The sequence below is a fragment of the Eurytemora carolleeae genome, unplaced genomic scaffold, assembly GCF_000591075.1.
Source record: "Eurytemora carolleeae unplaced genomic scaffold, Eaff_2.0 scaffold1374, whole genome shotgun sequence".
In the NCBI taxonomy this organism is placed as follows: domain Eukaryota; kingdom Metazoa; phylum Arthropoda; class Copepoda; order Calanoida; family Temoridae; genus Eurytemora; species Eurytemora carolleeae.
Window position 1 is genome coordinate 89717 of NW_019397259.1, and position 22549 is coordinate 112265.

The 22549-nt window shown below is 31.0% G+C and overlaps 2 protein-coding genes across 2 annotated transcripts; both read left to right on the forward strand.

Annotated features, from left to right (window-relative positions):
* Positions 1–284: 284 nt before the first annotated feature.
* LOC111713087 (serine/threonine-protein kinase fray2) lies at positions 285–12924 on the forward strand. The gene is made up of 9 exons (XM_023487881.1): positions 285–1090; positions 1921–1948; positions 7096–7164; positions 7429–7514; positions 7765–7858; positions 8197–8289; positions 8827–8900; positions 11961–12021; positions 12895–12924. Exons 1-9 carry the CDS (start codon positions 285–287, stop codon positions 12922–12924), a joined length of 1341 nt encoding a protein of 446 aa, XP_023343649.1.
* A 641-nt stretch (positions 12925–13565) lies between these two features.
* On the forward strand, positions 13566–20881 carry LOC111713089 (zinc finger C2HC domain-containing protein 1C). The gene is made up of 6 exons (XM_023487883.1): positions 13566–13681; positions 14913–14959; positions 16921–16980; positions 17864–17956; positions 19049–19218; positions 19653–20881. Exons 2-6 carry the CDS (start codon positions 14939–14941, stop codon positions 19801–19803), a joined length of 495 nt encoding a protein of 164 aa, XP_023343651.1. The 5' UTR covers positions 13566–13681; positions 14913–14938; the 3' UTR covers positions 19804–20881.
* The last annotated feature ends 1668 nt before the right edge of the window (positions 20882–22549 follow it).

Here is a 22549-nt window from a genome sequence, read left to right on the forward strand (position 1 = left end):
ACTTGAAAAAAGTCTCTATTTCTCTTGACAAGTTTACTGGCAAAATATTCACCAGATTTGGTTACATTTCACAAATGCTGCTATGGATGACTAATAGGGTATCTATCTGATATACTTTCTAGTTAATGCAAAACAAATTTGAGAATTTTTTACCAGCCCTTTATTAAAATACTGATTATACACTCAGATTGAAAGCTCGATCTCAATATCCAATGTAGACACTTCCAATTTGACAATAAATACTTGATTCAAGTTATCCTCGAATTAAATTAAGTCTGTATGAGATGGAGATCAATACACAAAAGATCTCAGAAAAGATCTTGCAAAAGATCTTGCAAAAGATCTCACAAAAGAGCTCACAAAAGAGCTCACAAAAGATCTCACAAAAGATCTTGCAAAAGATCTCACAAAAGATCTCACAAAAGATCTCACAAAAGATCTCACAAAAGATCTCTCACAAAAGATCTCACAAAAGATCTCACAAAAGATCTCACAAAAGATCTCCAAAAGATCTCACAAAAGATCTCACAAAAGATCTCACAAAAGATCTCACAAAAGATCTCGAAAAAGATCTCACAAAAGATCTCACAAAAGAGCTCGCAAAAGATCTCACAAAAGATCTTGCAAAAGATCTCAGAAAAGATCTCAGAAAAGATCTCACAAAAGATCTTGCAAAAGATCTCACAAAAGAGCTAACAAAAGATCTCACAAAAGATCTTGCAAAAGATCTCACAAAAGATCTCACAAAATATCTTGCAAAAGATCTCGCAAAAGATCTCACAAAAGATCTCGCAAAAGATCTCACAAAAGATCTCACAAAAGATCTTGCAAAAAGATCTCACAAAAGATCTCACAAAAGAGCTCACAAAAGATCTCACAAAAGATCTTACAAAAGATCTCGCAAAAGATCTCACAAAAGATCTCACAAAAGATCTAACAGAAGATCTTGCAAAAGTCTCACAAAAGATCTCACAAAAGATCTCACAAAAGATCTCGCAAAAGATCTCACAAAAGCTCTCGCAAAAGATCTCACAAAAGATCTCACAAAAGATCTCACAAAAGACCTCGCAAAAGATATACCATCAGTAAGGTAAAACTGTGTGTTGGAATAAAAGTTGGTTTGTTTCCCCTGTGTACAGTGTAGGTATATCCCGCACCATAATTCTATTTTATATTTGTAGAAAAGAAAATTTTACTCGAAACTAAATTAATTAAAGAGCCTGTTTGGTTCTTATTTATAATTCTAGTTAGTTTTAAAAAAACATCTAACATGATATAGTAAAATATACACGCAACATCAAGTTTCATATATCCAATTTATAAAGCTGGATGTATGTGTGTCTCTTGTGAGTTCTTAATATACCTTAACAGAAATACATCATCTTTAATCGGTGTCCTCAATGTTTACGTCCTCATTAGAATTTCACATATTAAGAACATTCAAAACCGGCTGTCCTTTTTTTTTGTCTCACTCTAAAATATCATTAAATTGACAACAAATACATACTTACATATCTTTGTTTACAAAACAATTGTACTGCAACTTAGAAGGAAAATAAACTCGGAATGAGCAGAACGAGTTTGTTTACATTACTCCCAGCAAATAAAATATTTGTTTATGAAAATTTCTAGTGTAACTTTTTTGGGAATTGTTGTGCTATTTTTAGATTATACAGAAATTAGGGGCTTTCCCGATTACCTTTACTTATCTTGCATTTAAAATGTTACTTAAATTGCAAGCCTTATTTTTCTATGTATTGTCATTGAAAAATTTACAACTGAAAATTTTCCTGGGGTCATGTAAGGTCCAACAAAATGTTTGTACCTATCAGGACCATACTCTCACAAATTTTTTCCAATTACTGCTTTAAAACTTAAGCTAAAACATATGATTTATAGTTTTAAAATGTAAACATCTAGGGCTACAAAAAAGAAGCGTGTTAGCGAGGTAAAATCAAAGGTCTAGGTGCTTGGGCACTTCAAAGTAGACCCAGTCATGAAAAATTGGATCTATGTAATTGGTTTGACGTTTTTTGGAATAGAAACTATCAGATTGACATACCTTGAATATTGAAGATACATGTTACAAACATCCATCTTCTTTATTTTAAATTTCAATTGTGGTCCTCTTTGAGAGCATCTTCTCTTTTTACAATATAAAACAATAACAAAAACAGTTCGCAAATTTAATAAAAAAATTTCGTGGATTTTCAAAATTTTACAAAAATATAAATTTTTAGGAGACATATTTTTGTAATTATAAGCATCAATAAACCTTTTTGTGAGGTACCACAAAAAATTTGGCCCAGATCGGTTCAGCCTTTAAGATGTTTAGCAGTCACAAACAAACAGACAAGCAAAGTATATATATATATAAAGAGTATTTATGTAAATCCCATTAATCTATCCTGTAAACTTTACAACATTGGAGAAAATGTCCTTTCATTTTGATAATGTGTTTACATCGGTATTCCTTTTATCTAGAAAATATATAAAATTATAAATTTATTAAATTCTAAAAACTTGAGAGCCCTTCAGGCTAAACGAAAAATTATCTTACTGAACAATCTAAAATTAAACTTTAATAAAAAGTTTAAGCTTGGACAACTTTTTCTTTTTTAAAGTTTTTATAATTCCAAATGAAAAATTTCCTAAATTAGATTATCCCCACATTAATACAACCATAATCCTATTCAACTTTGTAAATTAATGGGAGTGTTCGCGAAAAAAGAAAGGATGTATAGGCTGATTTAATTTTGGAGATGGTGATGAACCAAACCTCTGTAGAGTAAAAAAGTAGATGCTAGTTCCACATTTATTGAAAATATATTTTGGTCTGTGTTGACCTTTGTCAGTTCTGACGATATAATAACCCTCAAAATTGATAAAAAAAAAATGTTAAAACCACAAGAAAATAAACAAACTTTTTTAAAAAATCGGGCTGTCAAATAGACAAAAGGGAAACAAACTCAGATCATCAGAGAGAAAAAAGATAATTTGCAAATATTCACTCCGGATCTCTAATATTATGATTTGCAAACTGTTACACTAGATATGAATGCCACAAGTTGAATTCAACATTTATAACATGTAATATATTAATATTTAGTTTTAAATTTAATTGACTTATTTTGAACAATGCAACTCCATGAATTTTTCTGGGTTCTACTCTCTTTGCTATCAGATGTTTTAGCCATTTTCTACTTATATATGCAACAGATATAGAAGTAAAATTAGAAGTAATCAAAACTGAATTCAATTCCGACACCCCTTTACATTTACATAAACAATTCTTTTACAAACAAATTTAATTTCCAACAAAATTTCTCTCTTTAAAAATTCAAACTTTGAAATTTTTTTTTTTAAATTTAGATATTTATTATCTCCGTATCGAGACTATATTAATTGTACAAAATTGTTTACATGTTACATGTTACATTAAATAAAACTATTATACGATAATATTGTGAACATACATTTTTAAATTAATTGGGAAGAATAAATTACGGATACATTTTATTGTTTTTTTGTGTGCCAAAATTGATGATACATTTATATTCAAGTATTGGTAAGGCGGCGTGTCATGAGAAAAAATCAAACTACATTATTAATAAAAGGATAGCATATCTCTATGCAATACGACTGAGAGATATTAAAAACACAGTTTGTGTAATCGCATATTAGAAAGTGCTAAACATGACTTTTGTGCATGTTTTCAAAATACATACACGGAGGCTAGTTTTCTTTTTTTTTAAATTAAAGAGAAATTATGTTAGCTCAATCGTATTGTGGCTGCATAAACTAGCTTTTAAATTAAAGAGTGATTATAATAGCTTGTTAGTAGTGAGGCTACATAATAAAAGGAAAATTATAATTAAGAAATGTACTAACGAGGAACATTGAAGGTTCCTCGTTAAACATAAACAAGGACAGTCAACTGGGACATATCTTGTGAAGTCGTGGTTCCTTGGCGGTGAAGTTTGTCTCAATTAACCGCCGGAAAACTCAGTTATCCGCCGGTTAGTAAAGAAATTCAGCACCGAGATCAGTCCTACTCCGATCTCGGTGCTGAATTTCTTTGAAAATTTTGATTTAACATTTAATATTAGTAGATTACAGGGATTGACAAATTATTGGTAATAATGTTTGAACATTGAAAAGGAAAGTTTTTTTCTTTTTTATTTCTTTTACATCTAAATTCATCATGATAATTTTTACTATCCAATTCAATTTCAAGGCCATAGAAATTGCGCAACCACGCAACAACGTAAAATATATACTCAACTGGGGATCTATCAAGGATTAGAATGAAATTAGCCTGGTTTGTTTTAGAGGATTAAAGGATGAGAAGAAAGGTTTTGGTTTAGTTTCAAGAATTGAATGCATAATTTGTGGATCTATTTCTGATCATTCTAGAAATAATTAAAACAAATTGGAATTGTTATTAGAATCTTGTGATGCATTTCAAAAGAAGTTTCAGACAATATTCGGATTTGGAGTTGGATTCTTACTCAACAATATGCAAATTTTTTTTTAATTGGATTTTTTTTTAATTCAAATCTTTATTTTATTCCTTCAGCAAGGCCAGTCACTTCAGCTAGTAATAAATAATAAAGTAATAAAGTAATAATAATTAGCTCTTTGTTCAGATATATTTGTTCATTATAGCTGGCCAAATGGGTAGACTAAGTTGGCTGACATGTTTTTTAAGGGAGCCCATTGATACATTTAATGGGTAATAAAGGGGTCTAAAGTTAAACTTTGCTAAAGTTTAAACCATTACCTATAGTTTGAAACCATAAAATCTCTATGTTTATTGGAAGCCCTGTAGAAAACTATTTAGAAGACGACATATCTCTAACCCTTGAAGTAAAGTTAAACCGTCAATAATCAGGACTCCACCGGTTTCTAAGACTACTCTCTCACCACATATTGTATTCTTTACATAATAATTCATTTTTGCACTTCACATTCCTTTCAGCCTCCAATAGTCGGTAACTATCTGCTTTCCTATAATAGAAGCAGTTAAACTATTAATCCAGGATTTAACTGGTATTCAAACAGGGTTATCCACAATGAATGAGTTTTCAGTGACAACTGTCTGAGATTTTACTTAGTCTTTTCCTTTAATACCTAGTTCCCTGCACCTAGATGCACAATTGTTTTATAACACAAATTCAACCTTTGTTGTGTTTTACGATCTAATAAAGATTAACTTTTTTTTGGTGATCTAAATTTAAGGATCTCTGAAAGAAGTAATCGAAGATTAAAGATGACCTTCAAACTGTCATGTTTAGTGAGACACTCTATATGATGCTGATGCATGACATTAAACCTCCATGCTCTTTATTTATTATTTATTTCACAATTTGAGTAGGGCTGGCCAACTTTTCTTTACTAAATCACAGTTTTGGAAAATTATAGAAAATTCATAAACTTGTCATCGAACAGAAAGCCCTTTTAACTGATTTTTTGTCTAAAAATTTTAAGTTCAGTTAATAGTAAAAAATAAACATAGTGAGAACCAGAAAACTCTGGAATAGGTAGACAACCTTTTTACTTAATGTATGATTTTAAATAGACTTAGGACCATAATAAACAACAATTGTGCAATGTAAACAGTCCAATTTTACTTAAAGAAGGATTTAATGAGATAATAGTAAAAGTTTTCTGGTAATCATTGTACGTTATGGGTCTCTCTGTTCCATTAATCTATCCAATTGTTATGCACAGCCTTAGTTTCTAGTGCAGTAAATAATAAATTTATTCAATGCATTCAGTTTACAACAGTGTTTGGAAGTGTAATCACTGGTTCTTTCCAAAAGGATTTTCTTGGTTAAAATTTTCCTAATGGGATTTTCCTATGTACACAATTTATCTAAGATTACAAGTTTCCAATGTTTATAACATCTAAGACATTTTTTCAATGTACAATTTCCCATGAACATTTCCAAAACGTATATTTTATAGAGAGCACTTATCTAAAAGTAGCCGAGACAATTTTCAAAGTAACAACTTCAATTCAATTAATTTTTATCAATTTAACATAAAATCTGCAAAAAACTTTTTTTTTGTAACCATAAACAAAAAAACAAATTTTTAGATAAAAAAGAGTTAACTCCATTATTTTCCAGCAGACATAGTTTTACATGTAACTGTTTTATATCAGACATACCACTCTGTAAAGAGATAATCATTTGAAATAACAGTCCCTTTAAAAGAATGTATTGGGATTATTTAAAATGGCATTTATATACTAGATGATAGGTCAAAGTTTAACACTAATAATATTTAAATTCATTTTAAATTATCTTTTGTATTTGGATGTTCTGATCTAAAAACAGAACATTCATTCTAGTCACCTATTCTCTCCTAAAGTTACTGCTCTTAACAATGGTAATTATATAAATGCAGTAACAGTCTTTATTTAAAAAAATTTACGATCTCAAAATTAATGTGTGTCATTCAACCTGCTGTTGCCCAGCTTTATCTCCAATGTGTTGAATTTCAGAATAATGGTGCTAACCTACTAGTAGTGTACTGGATATAAACTGGGATGAGAGACAGGGGATATGACCAGCACAGACTTCAGGAGCTGGTACTGGCAGTACCTAATATTAAAAATTGTTTAAAATAATCAACAACATTTTTGTGTAAAAAATCTATAACATTTGATACACTTTTGGAAAGCCTATGAATAATCTGCCAAAAAAAAATTTCTGCTTCCTTTTGGTCAATACTTTTAAAAGAGCTATAAAATGATGAAATCCAATAACCGGGAGTGAGTCTAATTATAGATATAGTTAGGTAACGGTAATATAAGGCATTCAGGAAGTATGCCTGAGGACTCAGGCACAATTTCCAAAAGCTCAAATTTTTCAATCCCAATTACATTGCAACTCGGAATTTTGTTTGATCATACAGTGTAAAATTGAAATATTAAAGGTTTGTACCTTTAGGTTGCAAAGATATAGGAATGAGAAAGTATGAGTTAGTGGCAAAGATTCAGTTCCTTTAAACATCCTATCATCAAATCCTATATTGATATTAAGAATTCATTATTGAAAATATCCACCAAAAACTCCAATCTCTTAGGAGAAGAATCAGGCTCATTATTTACAGCAGAGAGAGAAGCATCTTTTAGATCAAAGAAGAGATTCAGAGGTATACCCATCAAACCAAATAACGTTCTACTAATGTTGTACTAACATTAAAAAGCATACATTATTGATACATGGGATTATTTAAATATTTCATAAAAGTTGATCATGTATTTTATGGGAAAAAAAGTTCTTGGTAAAAAGTAAGTTCAGTTAACAAATTTAAGACAAGCTTGATCTCTATAAATGGCATGTAAAAAGGGGCCAATTTGAACCTAATAAACCAAATAAAAGGAGAATTTATAAGTATGAGTTGTTTATTATCCAGGCTGAAACCATACAGAAGGTTAACAAGACAGCTTCTGGAAATGTAAGTTCGGCAAGCAGTATCTCTTCTATTTCTTCTAATAATAGGTGAGATTTAGTAAAAAAGACAATCTCTGAATTGTTAGTTCAACGGGTAGTATCTCTTCTATCTTATCTCCCCGAATTATTTATTGGTACAATCTTTATAGAAATGCCTGGATGAATTATCCCTTTAAAGTAATATAATCCCAGTTAGAAATTTAGTAAGCTTTGTTTACTTTTCTGCTTACTTTATGTCTGGCTTTACTGTAAAGCTTGAAACTGTTACCAAGTTTAGCAAGTTCTAAATATTGTTTAGTCTCAGTGGATCTGTATTTAATGGAAGAGGAAAGGGGCTCATTAGGATTGGATACAACAAGAGCTATCCATTGAATCCAGTGAAAAGGACTGAGGTTAATCAACAATATATAATTTGTAAAATATTGGGCGATTTAGAGTTGTTGCTTCTACCTTTATTTAATTATTAAAAACTTAAGACACAGATTTTTTTCTGAACCCCCCTCCAGGCCTCCAAAATATGCAGTTGGTTGTATGTGTTGTTGCTTCATTCTTTATTTAATCAATAAAAACGTGAGACATATGCTTTTTCTGAATTCCCCTCCAGACCTCCAAAGTATATAGTTTGCATATGTATGCCCTCCTGTTGAGACATTCCAAAAGGCAAAAATAATTCTATAAAAAGAGCAAACAAAATGATGTTTTGATGATCAAAAACTTGTATTAATTGAAGAATGGAAGTAACAAGACAAAGGTTGAACATGGAAGAAGAAGAAGATCAAAAAGTCTTGGACACCGATCAAAAGAAAACCTAAAGCCTAAAGAGGTAGAATATTTCAAAATCAAACAATAGATATAAGAGACTTGAAAAGAATATAGGTCACTAAAAGACTGTTCATGAGCCATGACTTTAAGACAATAAGATAAACAAACAAAAATACAATGTGGGAGGAAAAAGTCCATGGGGTTTGCATTTTTTGAGGTTATGTTAGTTAAGTCTAGGGTTTGTAGCGAAAAAGAAAAATAAGAAATTCGAAAATTTTGCGAAAAAAATGCAAAAATTTCACACAAAAATTTGAAATTTAAAAAAAAATGCTAATTTTTTGCGAAAATTCATCTAAAAGACAGAATACAGCTTCAACACCTATGGTTTTCTAGACATTTTCACGAAATTTCGCTTCGTTTTCTCATTTTTTACTTCATTCATTTTTGCAAAAAAATACCAAATTTTGCAAACAAGTTTGCGAAATCCGAACAAATATTTTCGCAATTTTTCGCAAAACGTTTCATTTGCTGAAAACCCTAGTTAAGTCTGGACAAATGATTACTTTACGCTTCATTCTTTTAAATCTAATTTTTTCAGATAAAGGGTTGGTCAATACAAGGGAATCCAGGTTCAACTAACAACAAGGTATCTCCAGGGGGTAACATTCAAAGGTGAGACATTGAATATATTACTGAAAACAAAAATATGCACATGTGCGGGCTGACATAAAAATCAGGCTTTTACAATTATCTACGGTGGTAGGCGATTATACCAATACAATGAAGAGGATTTTCAGTTTAAATTTGATACACAAATGAATGGAAAACAAGAGAAGCTGTTAATCAGAAAAGCTTCTCTTTTTGTACTTGTAAACCTATTCGAAAAAAGCTTTCTTTACAATAAAAAATGAAATTAAAAAGTTACCGCCTACCAATGTACTGAAACAACATTTTGATTTTTAACATCTTTATATTCAATGCAACAAAAATGTAGTAATGGGTATATTAGATAAGGTCCAAACAAGGACCCAAGAACCCTGGGTTTCAAGCAAAACCGCAAAAGTGTTTTGAATATAATAACAAACATTCTGGTCCTAAGTGTCAACATCTTTAACAAGTAAAACTGATTAATAATTAAAAAAATTGGAGTATTTATTTTTATATAGGTCAACAATCAAGGTAGGGAGAGTAGGGTTTTTTTACCTATTTGACTGTAAAGTATTAGGTCAGCTGGAAAATAGTTTTATGAATCAATTACACAAATCTAAAAAAAAGGTAGAAACTTTCAGGAGTAGGGTAGGAAGGCCAGGTTATTTACCAAACCTTGCTTTTATACTTTGAACTATTTCCCATGAGCAGCTAGTCCTAATATATCAAAGTAAAATGTACATAAATCCTATATTTTTATATTTTAGGATACCTAAATAAAACTTTTTAGGACTCAAGATGGCATTGAGCCTAATAGAAGAGGACACAGACAGCTCAAGGGAAGACAGTTTCAATCAACGGTGGGTTTGTGAATTTAATCTAAAACTACAGGGTGTCCCAAAAAACATTGGAATTCAGTGACAAATTCGATATCGTCTTTGTTATGAATTAGCATTGTAATACCTAATTTCAAAAGCCATAATATTATTATGTATGCTAGAGTTTATTTTATGAAAAGAGTAAAAGACTGCAATTATGTGTCTATAATGTCTCTGCAAGATGAAGTTTACTCTGTTTGTATACTGCAATTTTCTTCTTTTACTAAGTACAACCGTATGCAGTCAAAACATAAACATACAAAATGTAAACATAGCAGACGAAAATCTTACGGATTACAGCTTCCTCAATAGGTATCACTATATACTAAATCAAAGAATCATTTAAAAAGACGATATCGAATTCGTCACTGAATTCCCATGTTTATTGGGACACCCTGTAGAACAATATAAGTGTTAAATAAAATGAGCTGTAAATGTAATTTTCATGTGTTCTCCCAATTAAAGATTTGGGGACCCGATTTACAATGACGCCCTTTAGACTTGTTTGAGAAGCAATGAGGAAGAAATCGTCATTTATGTATTATTCTGTCAATATACTTTCTAATCTTTGCAGCATAAATCTTCACATCACTAGGATAAAAGAAACCACAATTTAATATGATTAGTTTCCAGTTAGAAACAAAAATACTCCATCATTTTTACTCAAATGAAGGAGGTTTCTCCTAATATTTTAGCAAATGTCAGAAATTTCGTCGACAGTCCCGTCCCTTCTGTCGACGAAATTTCAACCAAAATGCCAAAAATATGAATACACTAGAAATGAATGCCAAAACAAAAATTTGAATTCCAGATCATAGAAATAAAGGCCAAAACCAATAAAATTATAAAATCCACTAGAAATGAATACCAAACCTAAGAAAATTTTGATTCCACTAGAAATGAATGCCAAAACTAAGAAATTATGAAATCTACTAGAACTTAATGAAAAAACTAAGAAAATTAGGAAATCAACTTGAACTGAATGCCAAAACTAAGAAAATTTCGATTCCACTAGAAATGAATGCCAAAATTAAGAAATTATGAAAATGAAATCCACTAGAATAAATGCCAAAACTAAGAAAATTTTAATTCCATTAGAAATTAATTCCAAAGCAAAGAAAATTTTCATTCCACTAGAATAAATTCCAAAACTAAGAAAATTTTGATTCCACTAGAAATGAATGCCAAAACTAAGAAATTGTGAAATCTACTAGAACTTAATGACAAAACTAAGAAAATTATGAAACCAACTTGAACTGAATGTCATAACCAATAATATTATGAAATCAACTAGAACTGAATGTCATAACCAATAAAATTATGAAATCAACTAGAACTGAATGTCATAACCAATAAAATTATGAAATCCACTAGAAATGAATGCCAAAACTGAACAATTATTAAATCCACTAGAAATGAATGCCAAAACTAAAAAGATCTTGAAATGTTAAAAGCTAAAAATTATTAATAATTAAAAGCAAGTTTAATTTTCTTTGAACTGATTAAATATTAAAGTTTGATTAAGGTTTAATGTCGGGAATTTTATTCAAGCCTGGGAATCCCAGTTCCAAGGTTCCAAAATAACAGTTTTTTTTCTGCAATATCATAAAATAAATAAAATTCTTATTTCAAATCTATTAAATATCTGGTATTCAGATTGCATTTTACAATATACTAGCTGAAGGGCCCGGTGTTGCAAGTGGAATAAAGAATTTGAAAAAAATGTATTTTTATGCATATATATATATGATTGTCTTGTTTTATTATATTGACTAGCTTGGGAACCCAGCTTTGCCTGCAAACCAAACTTTCTCTATTAAAGTCAACCAACTCAATTTAGAATTTGTAAACCAAGACCATTCCCGTGGGTCTAACAAGTTGCCCTATCAAAATTTGAGGCAAATCAGTTAAAGGCTTTACAAGTTATGATCGTTCGTACGAATAAACAAACAAAGATTACTACTTTATATATGTTTATATATATATATATATATATATTGTGTGTGCGTGTGTGTGTGTGTGTCTAGATTAAATAAAAATTTAAAAAGTTTTCCTTAAAAGATACTTTTTCTCTAAAAAAGTTTTTTCATTTCATTTTTTCCTACCGATTAAGAAGGATTAAATTTTTACACTTTGAAAATTATTAAAAAAATAAAAAATCGTGATTTTATGAAGAAAAAAAACATCTTTTTATGAAATGTTTTAGGGTAACCTTGCCGGCACAGGAAGAATACAGCAAAGAAGAAGAAGAAGAAAAAGCGTTCCAGGTTAGTTCATTTTCTTACCCAATTTAAGGAAAAATCAATTAAATTTTCTTTAATTTTTTAGAGTTGCGTACTTCATTCGAGCCTAAAATAAGTAAGTACCATAATACGCTAATAGTATAATTTTTCTGGTGATAATCTTAGCTTTTTGCGAGCGCCTTACATTCCTTTTGAAATATGAACAACATTTTTCTTTAAATTTGTTCAGTCTCACAAGCTCAAATTTTCTAATCATTATCATGGTGATGTAAACCTTTTATATTCAAACTGAAACTATTTGATCCAAGGTTGTATAGATTGGCTACTCTCGATGCGCTCCAATGTACGGAAAATGTCGTCTCCTCAAATAGATGGAGAAAAACCTAATAAGACGTCACTAATTATAGTAGCGAGAGTTTATTAGGTTTTTATCTATCTATGCTAAGAAAACGACATATTCCGGTAATTGGCTCGCATCGAGAGTAACCAACCTCATTATATAACCTTGATTTGATCTAACATAGTTCATTGTTATAAATATCAAAGGTGTTTCAGAGATACAAGTATTAGAAAATCAGAGGTTGTGGTGAAAAGTCAAATTTTAAGTGAATCTATATATATATATAGTAATCTCTGTTTGTCTGTACGATCGTAACTCAGGAACTCCTGGACAGGAGTGCCTTAAATTTTTATTGGGGAACTTGGGAGATTCACAGGATTGTTCTTAGCTTGGTTTTGAGATTCTAAGTTGAGTTGGTCGAGTTTCATAGCGAAATATAGTTTCCAATTTCCGGTAAAAATCGTCCGAGTGCGGGTAAACGGCGGTAGTAACTTTTAGTAACCTTGGCAGCGCTGGGTTCCAGGCTATTAATCAAAAAAAAAATTTTATTATTTTAGACTATCGCCCTTCATCCGAGCCTAATTTAAGTAAGTAACATAATGCCAGGGTAATTAGCGCACATTTTCTTTTAATAGTCTTCTCTTAGCTTTTTGCGCCTCACCTTCCTTTTGAAATATGCAATTTGTTTAGTCTCACTGCATGGCACAATATCAAATTTTCTTATCCCTTTATTTTCACAACTTTGTGATGAAAACCTTTGATATTTCAAACAATTTGAACTAAGAGCATTCTAATTCGAAATATCAAAGTCTACATTATACAACATCTTTCATGGTTTCCGGTCTGACCGGTTCAGCCGTTTATTAGACACAAACAAACAAACGAGTACACGGACAAGTCAAATACACCATTTCTCTTTTTACCAAACTATTTCATTTAAATTGATTTTTATGGAAATATGTATTATTAGAATGCATAAAAATATTTCTAATTTGTTTGTTTGATTCATATTTCCAACTATTTAAGACATAAATAATAACCTTAATAAATACTGAAATAATAATAAAATAAAATAAAAAGACAAAAAAGAAAATAAATAAAAAGGTGAAAAATACTTAATGTTTAATTTTTAAAGAAGCATGAAAATGTAGTAAAAATTAATTATTCAACTGTACTCAGAAAATGCAGAAAATGCAAATGAAAAAGGGAAAAATCAAGATCAAGAAGAGGAAGAAGAAGATGTTGAACAAGAACAAGAAGAAGAAGATGACCAAGAACTTAAAGTAAATAAAGATGAAAGAAAACTTCCTGTTTACAACGACAAAGAAACATCAAAGAAAGAAGGTAAAAATAAATAATTTTAAAGGTACTATCAACGTAGGTTTACCCTTCCTTGAAAGAATGGCATTCTCAATTCAGAACGGTATGGTCGTTGTGATTTAAAGGTCTCACATTCTTAAACAAAAATCCAAATAGATTATCAAGTCCATTATGTGGCAACAGAGAAATGAACAAATTATACACAACGTCACAAGTGTCAAATATCACAAGGAAATCGAAATTTTCTCACATTAGTTGGCATGTTTTCCAAGATTAATTAAAAAGTTTAAACACAGGGACTAAAGAACACATACAATTGCACTATTTTACTGTAAGAAAAGCACTTTATTCTAAAATTATCACTATTATTGATGATTTTGTCGGACACAAAAACTGAATTGACACTTGTGACGACAGAATACAAATGTACTGACAGTGAATACAAACTCTACGTTGCCCTCTATTGTACAAGAATCTATTTGCAAAAAACATTGAGCATTTCGCCAATTACTTCTTAAACACCAAACCTGACAAGTGCTTTATAGTGCTAAAATGTACATGTAGAGGGCTACAGAAAATCATATGTGAATTAGAGCAGTAAAATCTAATCCCTAGGCGTTGCGACACTTCAAAGTCGACCCTGGTTTAACAATTGAAGAGAATGTTTTTAAGCAGACTGAATCTATGTGTGGTGGCTATTATGAAGATCAGACGAGTTAATCAAATTTGTTTAGAATAAAACACTTTTCCAGATGAAGAGTTTGCTCGGGAAAAATTTAAAGGGTACCATAGTAAAGCGGGTTTACATCGCTTTAAATTCCAACTATTTCAAGATTTAATTTGATCTTCGATACTTAATATGTTCCTAATTGGTGTGTAAATAATGATTTTTAAAAACAAGCAAAATGTTAAAAGCACAGATTTATAACAATACAGATAAAACACTAGATGTCGTCTTTTGAAGATTAAGGGGTTTTTCGTTCACAATAACCCTGAGGCAGAAGCAAGTCGCGTTGAATTACAAGACAGAGGGAGAGCATGCGCGAAACTCCTTGCTTTGGGCTTCTTCCTCATGGTTATTGTGAACGAAAAATCCCTAAATCTTGAAAAGACGACATCTAGTGATCTATCTGGATTGTTATTAATGTATGGTTAAAAGCAATTAAGGAAAAATAAACGTTAACAACAAGGCTGAAGTAATTCCGTCGTCTCTGAAGTCTCATCCTTTCAGGGTAACCCTGTTGCATTATTTTAGAGGAAGTAAATGGGTCAATTGAGAGAATGGACTTGAAAGAATGCAAGGTGGGTCAAAGAACAGTGAGAACTATGGAACTGTAAAATTTGAAGACGACATTTAAGCAATCTTGTGTGTATTTGATGTTGTTTTAAAACGAATTGTTTAACCTTTAGCTGGAAAATCAAATCAAGCACAATGGATCTAATTACTGTGTTTAATGTTCTTGTGAATATTTAAAACCATAATTTGAGATCAAAAGACGTTTTCCTCTTTCACAGTTTCATGGTTCCCACTGTATGTTTTGTTCTAATGTTAGACTACAGATTAAAATAGAAAAAAATATTTGATTACAAGGAAAAATGTAATAAAAGATTGTATGGCTCCTGAGCTTTCTTTTAAATGTAGAGACCATCCCCCTTTCGTTTTTTTAATAACAAATTTAGAAAATTAAATGTTATTTGGCAAATTTAAAATTTAAAATATATGATTCCTTTTAAAGCTGCCCTACAGACAAGCCACGTTTCAGAAATCCCAGAATAAATGTTTGGTTTATCCCTGTTTATTGGGACACTATGAACAATTAAAAAATTATTTACGAAGAGTATTTTCTTCACAGGTTGAAGTAGAGTAAATTGCGTTATTTGGTTATAGTTAAGCTATTTTCAGGAAAAACACCTATTACTCACTATAGTTGACACAAATTGTTTGAAAAAAACAAACATTTTAAAGTTGGAAGATATTTGAGTAAGAACCCGAGAAAAAAAATGGAAAAGATGCATCAATGCTTCTGATACACATATCATATATTTCACTTAGGTTGGTTATAAATTGCGTTATTTGGATATAGTGTTAAACTTTATCCTTTACACTTGTTTAAGCTTGTACAGTAAAAATGTTTATAACAACACTATTTTTGATGAGTCTAGTCCTAACAAAATATGTTTACATTATTTTCACTTAAGAAAACACGAACAAAATTAAACAACCAAATCCGACAAGAATGAAGTTTCGAAAAAATTTAATTTATTTGATTTTAAAATTTTGTTGAAAACCTTTTCTCCAACATAAATCTTTTTTCCTCTTATTATTGCGGATCATCAAGCTGTTCAGCGAAGATCAAGAGGATCATTAAGATGCTCAGCGAAGGGAGGATCATCAAGCTGATTAGCAAGGGGAGGATCAACAAGCTGTTCAGCGAGGGGAAGATCATCAAACTGCTCAGCGAGAAGAGGATCATTAAGCTGCTCAGGGTGTTCAGTCCTCTTTAAAAGAGTTACTGACATTAGCTTGAGTTTGTTGGGAGCTTGATCAATCCAAGGAAACAATCCAGTTCTTATTAAGGACTTTCCACATGTATTGTAATCCATGAGAACTTTTCAGTGGCTTCCCATAGCTTGCTCACAACAGAATATTTGGGTAAACTAGACCAGATATTTTTGGTTTGAAAATCCCATATAAGATGTTTTAATTCAACCTTTGTGCTGTTTCATATTAATATTTAACTAAAACCAAATTCCGCAAATTCATGTTTAACCAAATACCGCAATTTACGAAAATATTTTAATAGGTCTGTAGTATGCATAACTTTTTATATGCAATACTTACAATATTGACACTGTAGGAGCTACTAAAGATCTATATGGAGCAACTACCGGAGGAAAAAAAATCAAAAACGATCAATAAACCCTACAAAGCTTAGCTCTTGAGCTCTAAAATGTCAAAAATGCATTATTTTGCATATGTTTTTAATGTCGTGTAAATGTTACACTGAGGGAAGAAAAAAATATCTCGACTAAAGATTTACAAACCTGATAATAATATTTTAGTAAGAAGTAATTTTGGTTAGGCTAATATCTCTACTCTATATTAGGGTTGAAAGATAGGTATAACCAAATTCAGCAATTCTTTAAATATAACCAAATAACGCTCTTTACTCTAGTTCTTAAGAACTGCAATATATATATGTATTTTCAAAGAATAAAAACGAAAGAAAACTTTTTAAAAATTTAATTTCGTATTTGTTTAGAGCTGTGGTAGAAAATTTATGAAAGATCGTCTGGAGAAGCATCAGTCAATCTGTAACAAGGTAAACTTTCAATAAAAGCATTTTTTGACAATCCCCTCTAAATATTTTTGAGTCAAAAACAAAATAAGATTAAATTGATTCAAATGGTCCTACATTTTCTTCTTTATCGAAATGAATGATAGAAATGGCTGAGCAAAAATCTTTTCAAGAATTATAAAAGTATTTTCGAACATAATTTTTTTTTTAAATACAGGTTCTAAACGGAAAGTATTATAAACACCCGGTTTAAGTAGAATTTATATAAGTAAACGAAATTTATTTCAGAAAAAAACTGTTTTTAACAAGAACATGACAAAAACTCGAAGTATAAACAGAAAGTATATTTTAGAACACCAAGTTTAAACAAATAGTTTATTTTAAAACACCAAGTATAAACGTAAAGTATATTTTAGAACACCAAGTATAAACGTAAAGTATATTTTAAAACACCAAGTATAAACGTAAAGTATATTTTAGAACACCAAGTATAAACGTAAAGTATATTTTAGAACACCAAGTATAAACGTAGAGTATATTTTAAAACACCAAGTATAAACGTAAAGTATATTTTAAAACTCCAAGTATAAACGTAAAGTATATTTTAGAACACCAAGTATAAACGTAAAGTATATTTTAAAACACCAAGTATAACGGAAAGTATATTTTAGAACACCAAGTATAAACGTAAAGTATAAACGTAAAGTATATTTTAGAACACCAAGTATAAACGTAAAGTATATTTTAGGACACCAAGCATAAACGTAACGTATATTTTAAAACACCAAGTCTTAACGTAAAGTTTATTCTAAAATACCCAGTCTTAACGTAAAGTATATTTTAAAACACCCAGTCTTAACGTAAAGTATATTTTATAACACCAAGTATAACGGAAAGTATATTTTAGAACACCAAGTCTAAACGGAAAGTGTTTGATGTGCAAAAAGCAAGGATTGAAGGGACGGATGCTGCTCAGTTCGGAGTACCAAAGGGAAACAAGGTATTCGGGCAGCCCTGAGCCACGGGCCAACGGCTATAAACTCTTCTAAGCCACAACATATTAGTATTCCCCACGTCATAAAACGTTTTATGTTTCAAACTTAAAGTTCAAAGTTTAACTGGAAAGCATACTTGTCAACCATTAACAATAAGATCTCTCCGTCCCTCCGTGTAATGTCGTCTTTAACTTAAAATCCCCTCTCGGAGACACCAAACCAAATAATTTTAGCCCCATTTTCTTTGTTCTCCGGGAACGGAGTCTAAACACTATTATTTATTGTGAACCCATTTCAAAAGTTAAGCAAAGAATATTTTCATATAAAGAATTAGTGACTTTCGTTAATAATTAATAGTCATTCTTTTCAGAAGTTTAAATTAAAAAAAACGTCTTAGGACTCTCCGATGGTTTTAACCCCACAGATCCTTGATTAGATCGTAAGAATCTTTCCATTATAAAAATTCATAAATCATTGTAATAATTTATATGTTGTTATCCATATCATTTTTTAGAAAATAAATAGTTTCTCTGCATTATCGGTTTTGATTTGAGGGTTATCCCATTGTCTATCTGTTCATTATTGAGAATCTTGCAGCTATCCGACAACAATACTGACTATTTAAATGTCAAGTGCAAATATATATTCACTACTTGCCACTGGGGATAAAATGGTTATTTGTTAAACAACTTATAGATAGATAGATTAGAAAATGATGAACTTAAACACAAACTTCAAGTTATATGTGCCTCCAAACCCTAATAAAAATTTAACATATTTAATGAGAACCTTAAAAAAAATTAAAATTGTTATTGTAAAGTACTTCAAAAACTCATTTTATTCTTAAATAATATTGAAATAGTTCATAAAGTCATTGACATAAGATATCTTTGATAGATTTTTGAAATCACAATTTTAAAACATTGAATTTTAAGACAGCCTTTACTTACAAATGTAGCAATGCCTTGGCCTTTGCTTCCACCTCACCATATTACCTATACTTTTCGTAACCTTAGACATCTACATTTTAAAAATGCTATGCCACTGAATTGTTCCCGTTTATTGTCTTTCAAATCAATTCATATATCCTTGATTAGGTTGTAAAAAAGAAGGACTGGAGAATTCAACGGGAGGAGTTTGTTCGAGCAATGAAGGATGCTAAACGAGCCCAGCAATATGTCAAGAATGGTGGTGATATCAGGGATCTGCCACCCCCTCCTCCAGCAGAAAATTCAGACTATATTGAGTGCCCTCACTGTGGGAGAAAGTAAGATTAATAAATATTGTTCAGTCTAATTAACTTTTATAAAAGAATTCGATATATGGTCATCTGTTTTAAAGGGAATATACACTTTACAATTTACAAAGATACCCATAAAGATCTTATCTGATTAAAAGTTCATTAGATATCCATAATCATCTCCGTAAAAATTCATTACTTTTTTAGACAAATCAGAATTTTTTTTTTGTAACTCGAATTCCGTCAAGCCACTCATTGAACAGAGGGTCGGTCACTGAAAAGTTATTAAGAAAAGTTACAGAGAAAATAATTTTGAAAAACATATTAGATTATTAATTGGGACTCTAATAATTATTGCAGACAAAAAAACTATGTCTATCTTAAATTAGTTCGGCACATATTCAGTATTCACTGGCCGAAAGATTTTCAATAACTTTCTTTAATCCTCAATTTTTTTCTAGATTCGGCGCGAGTGCCGCGGATCGACATATTCCAAAGTGCGCAGACATTTTGAGTAATAAGAAGAAACCAATCAATCAATCAACACCCAAGATTAAGATTTCCAAACCAAACCAAGGAAAAATTAAAACAAGAAAGCCAATTAGTAAATAAAACGTCTAAATTGTAGCAGCCTCAAAAAAGCGCCTTTCACCAAGATATGATATGTAATAATGTACGTAATAAACTCACTGTAAGGAGGGAGGGGGTGCAGAGCATCCATATAAGCCTTGCAAAACTGACCTCTGGAGCCTCCTGATTTGCAGAATGGCCTCCTAGCCAGCTCTTAGCCAATAAAAATCGTCACTGGAAATAATTAAGAGATTTTTTTGATTTGATCACTCCCTTGTGTCCCCCCCCATTCCCCAGCATCCCTTTTCCATGAGGGATGGGAGATTTAGGTTGAAAGAATTTGTTTTCTATGATTTATTTATATATCTTTTTTAATATTATTGAACTATTGATTATGAAAGTTAATTATCTTTTAAAAATTTACAAATTTAAAAATTTTTAAGGAAAACCGGGTTTTTAGCAATTACACGCTATCTTACATTTTAAGAATTTTATGACCCCCGCCCCTCCCCCAGCTTCACAAAAATTATAATTGCTTAACCCTGAATTTAAACATAGCAAACATAGAAATTCCAGAATTATTTACCCACCAACTTTGCCATCTGTACATAAAGTCGGTAAAAATGTTTCGTGTGATGTATTTCAAACCTGCAATAAAATGTAGGTATAGTTAAAATAAATGACAATGTATTGATTTATTTTAATATTTAAATAATATATCTTACTAGTTTTTCAGGTCGGAGTGAAAGCAGTGATTAATGATATAGTTTTAATCATGTGTAAACACTTCTAAAAATATAAACCTGGTTTTTCAAGTGGAATTTACCATAGATTGCAAAGTCATTTATGGATTTGACCTTTCAGTTAGTAAAACGTTTCAATGTTACGATTTTCCTTTGTCGGGGTAGAAAGGTAAGGTTGAAGAAAATGTTTGGTTTGGATTTGGGGCAGTTAAAGACGACATTAAAAGAGGGTGGGGGTTTAGGAGATAGGTTAATGGTCATCAATGATGCACCCATGAAATTATATCGAATTAGTCTTTCTTCATAAAAAGCTGCAATAGTTCTGCACAAGTTTAGGAATTTGTGAAATTTAGAAGAACAAAATATGAAGCCTTAATCTCAATAAAAATAGATTTTTTGAAACAAATTGTTTATGTACCATCAAAACTTTATGAACATGTTAAAATAAAAAAAAAGGCTTTTGGTGGATATAAAAGCCAAATATTTTTTTTATTGGATATCGAATTTTTAATGGCTGGAAGACCATTCTGCGAATCAGGAGGCTCCGGAGGTTATTTTTTAGGCTCATGGATGATGCTCTGCACTCATCAAATTAAAAATTAATTTTCCAGTTATACTATAATTCCCATGTTTGTCGAGACACCATGCATGACAAAAATGTATAAATTATGCACATTCACGGTAATTCTTAAAGGATTACAGCGACAGCTTGTTTTATCAAGTCAACAATATCTGTTTACGTATTTGGTTTCCCGCAACTGCTGGCTTGTTCATTTCCGGGCTGAAAATGTGGTTTCTCATTTGTAATTCTCATTTGTAATAGCTTGACACAGTGTCACATGAAATTGTTTATGTATTGGAAAAGTATTTCTGTGATAATTTGATGAAAAATATTTACACTTTATAAAACCAAGAAATATATATTTAAGAGTAATGCCTACTTGATAAATGATGAAGACTTGAAGTTTGGACAACTTTATTTCTCTATTTGTATGCTCGATTAGACTCATGAACCCCTTGACCGATTTGTCTCAAATATAGATTGGAAAACTCTGTAGAACCAACCACAGAGATGTTTAAAGCTTGCTTTTAAATTTCAAAGTTAATCTGAGGCCAAATTTAAAGAGTTTGAGCCGTGGCTTAAATCCGCCAAAACCCGGTTTAAATTAAGCGCGCCAGCTTAAATCTTGAAACATTTGATACAATTTTAAGTTTAATTTAAGCCGCAACTAAAATTCTTTAAATTCAGCCTCGGTTTTACCTTTAAAGAAGATGTTTATTAAGTTTCAAGGAATGCTGGGTATTATTTTAGATCACTATTTGCTGTACTGTTTTAGATTGAATAAAATCAACGGTGCTAAGAACCCCGACCCCAAAATTATTTTGTTAGTTTGGGAACTTTGCCTGGAAAAAGGTAAATATGTAAAAGTCAATCTACTCAACAAACTTTAAACCCAAACCAATTTAAAAGTTCCCCCTCCTCCTGCTATAATGTTTGCGGGAGGAAGACAAAGTGTTAAGAAACCAGAAGGAAATTTTTGTTCATTCACGAAACCTCTTATTTCAATCTTAGAAGCTTTTCTAAATATGTGGAGACTTCACTCCCTCACCTCTCAGTTTAACGAAATCAGTAGTTTCGTATTCACCGTTCTAATAAACAATATTTCGAAATTCTTAGGAACTCTTAGAACTGTAGAAGAAGACAATTAAGCAATCTTTAATAAATTTGTTGCTGTAATGCTACTCCATGCAGTTTAGATTGTGTATTTTTGGACCTACGCCCATCCCCTCTACTGCCCATCCGACCTACAACCACGTGGTTTTAACAGCTGTGGTAGGTCCGATGCACTGTAGGTCGGATGGGCACGTTAAAAACAGCATATTGGTGCATCCGACCTACTTTAAGCTGTCGCTTGGACACGTTAGTAGGTCTGATGGGCCTTTTTGCTCATACACTTTAACCATGGATAGGCTGAGCATGCCTATAATGTCCCGGCACGCACCATGCTACGGTTCCATGTAAAGTTTTTTGACTGACATCTCTC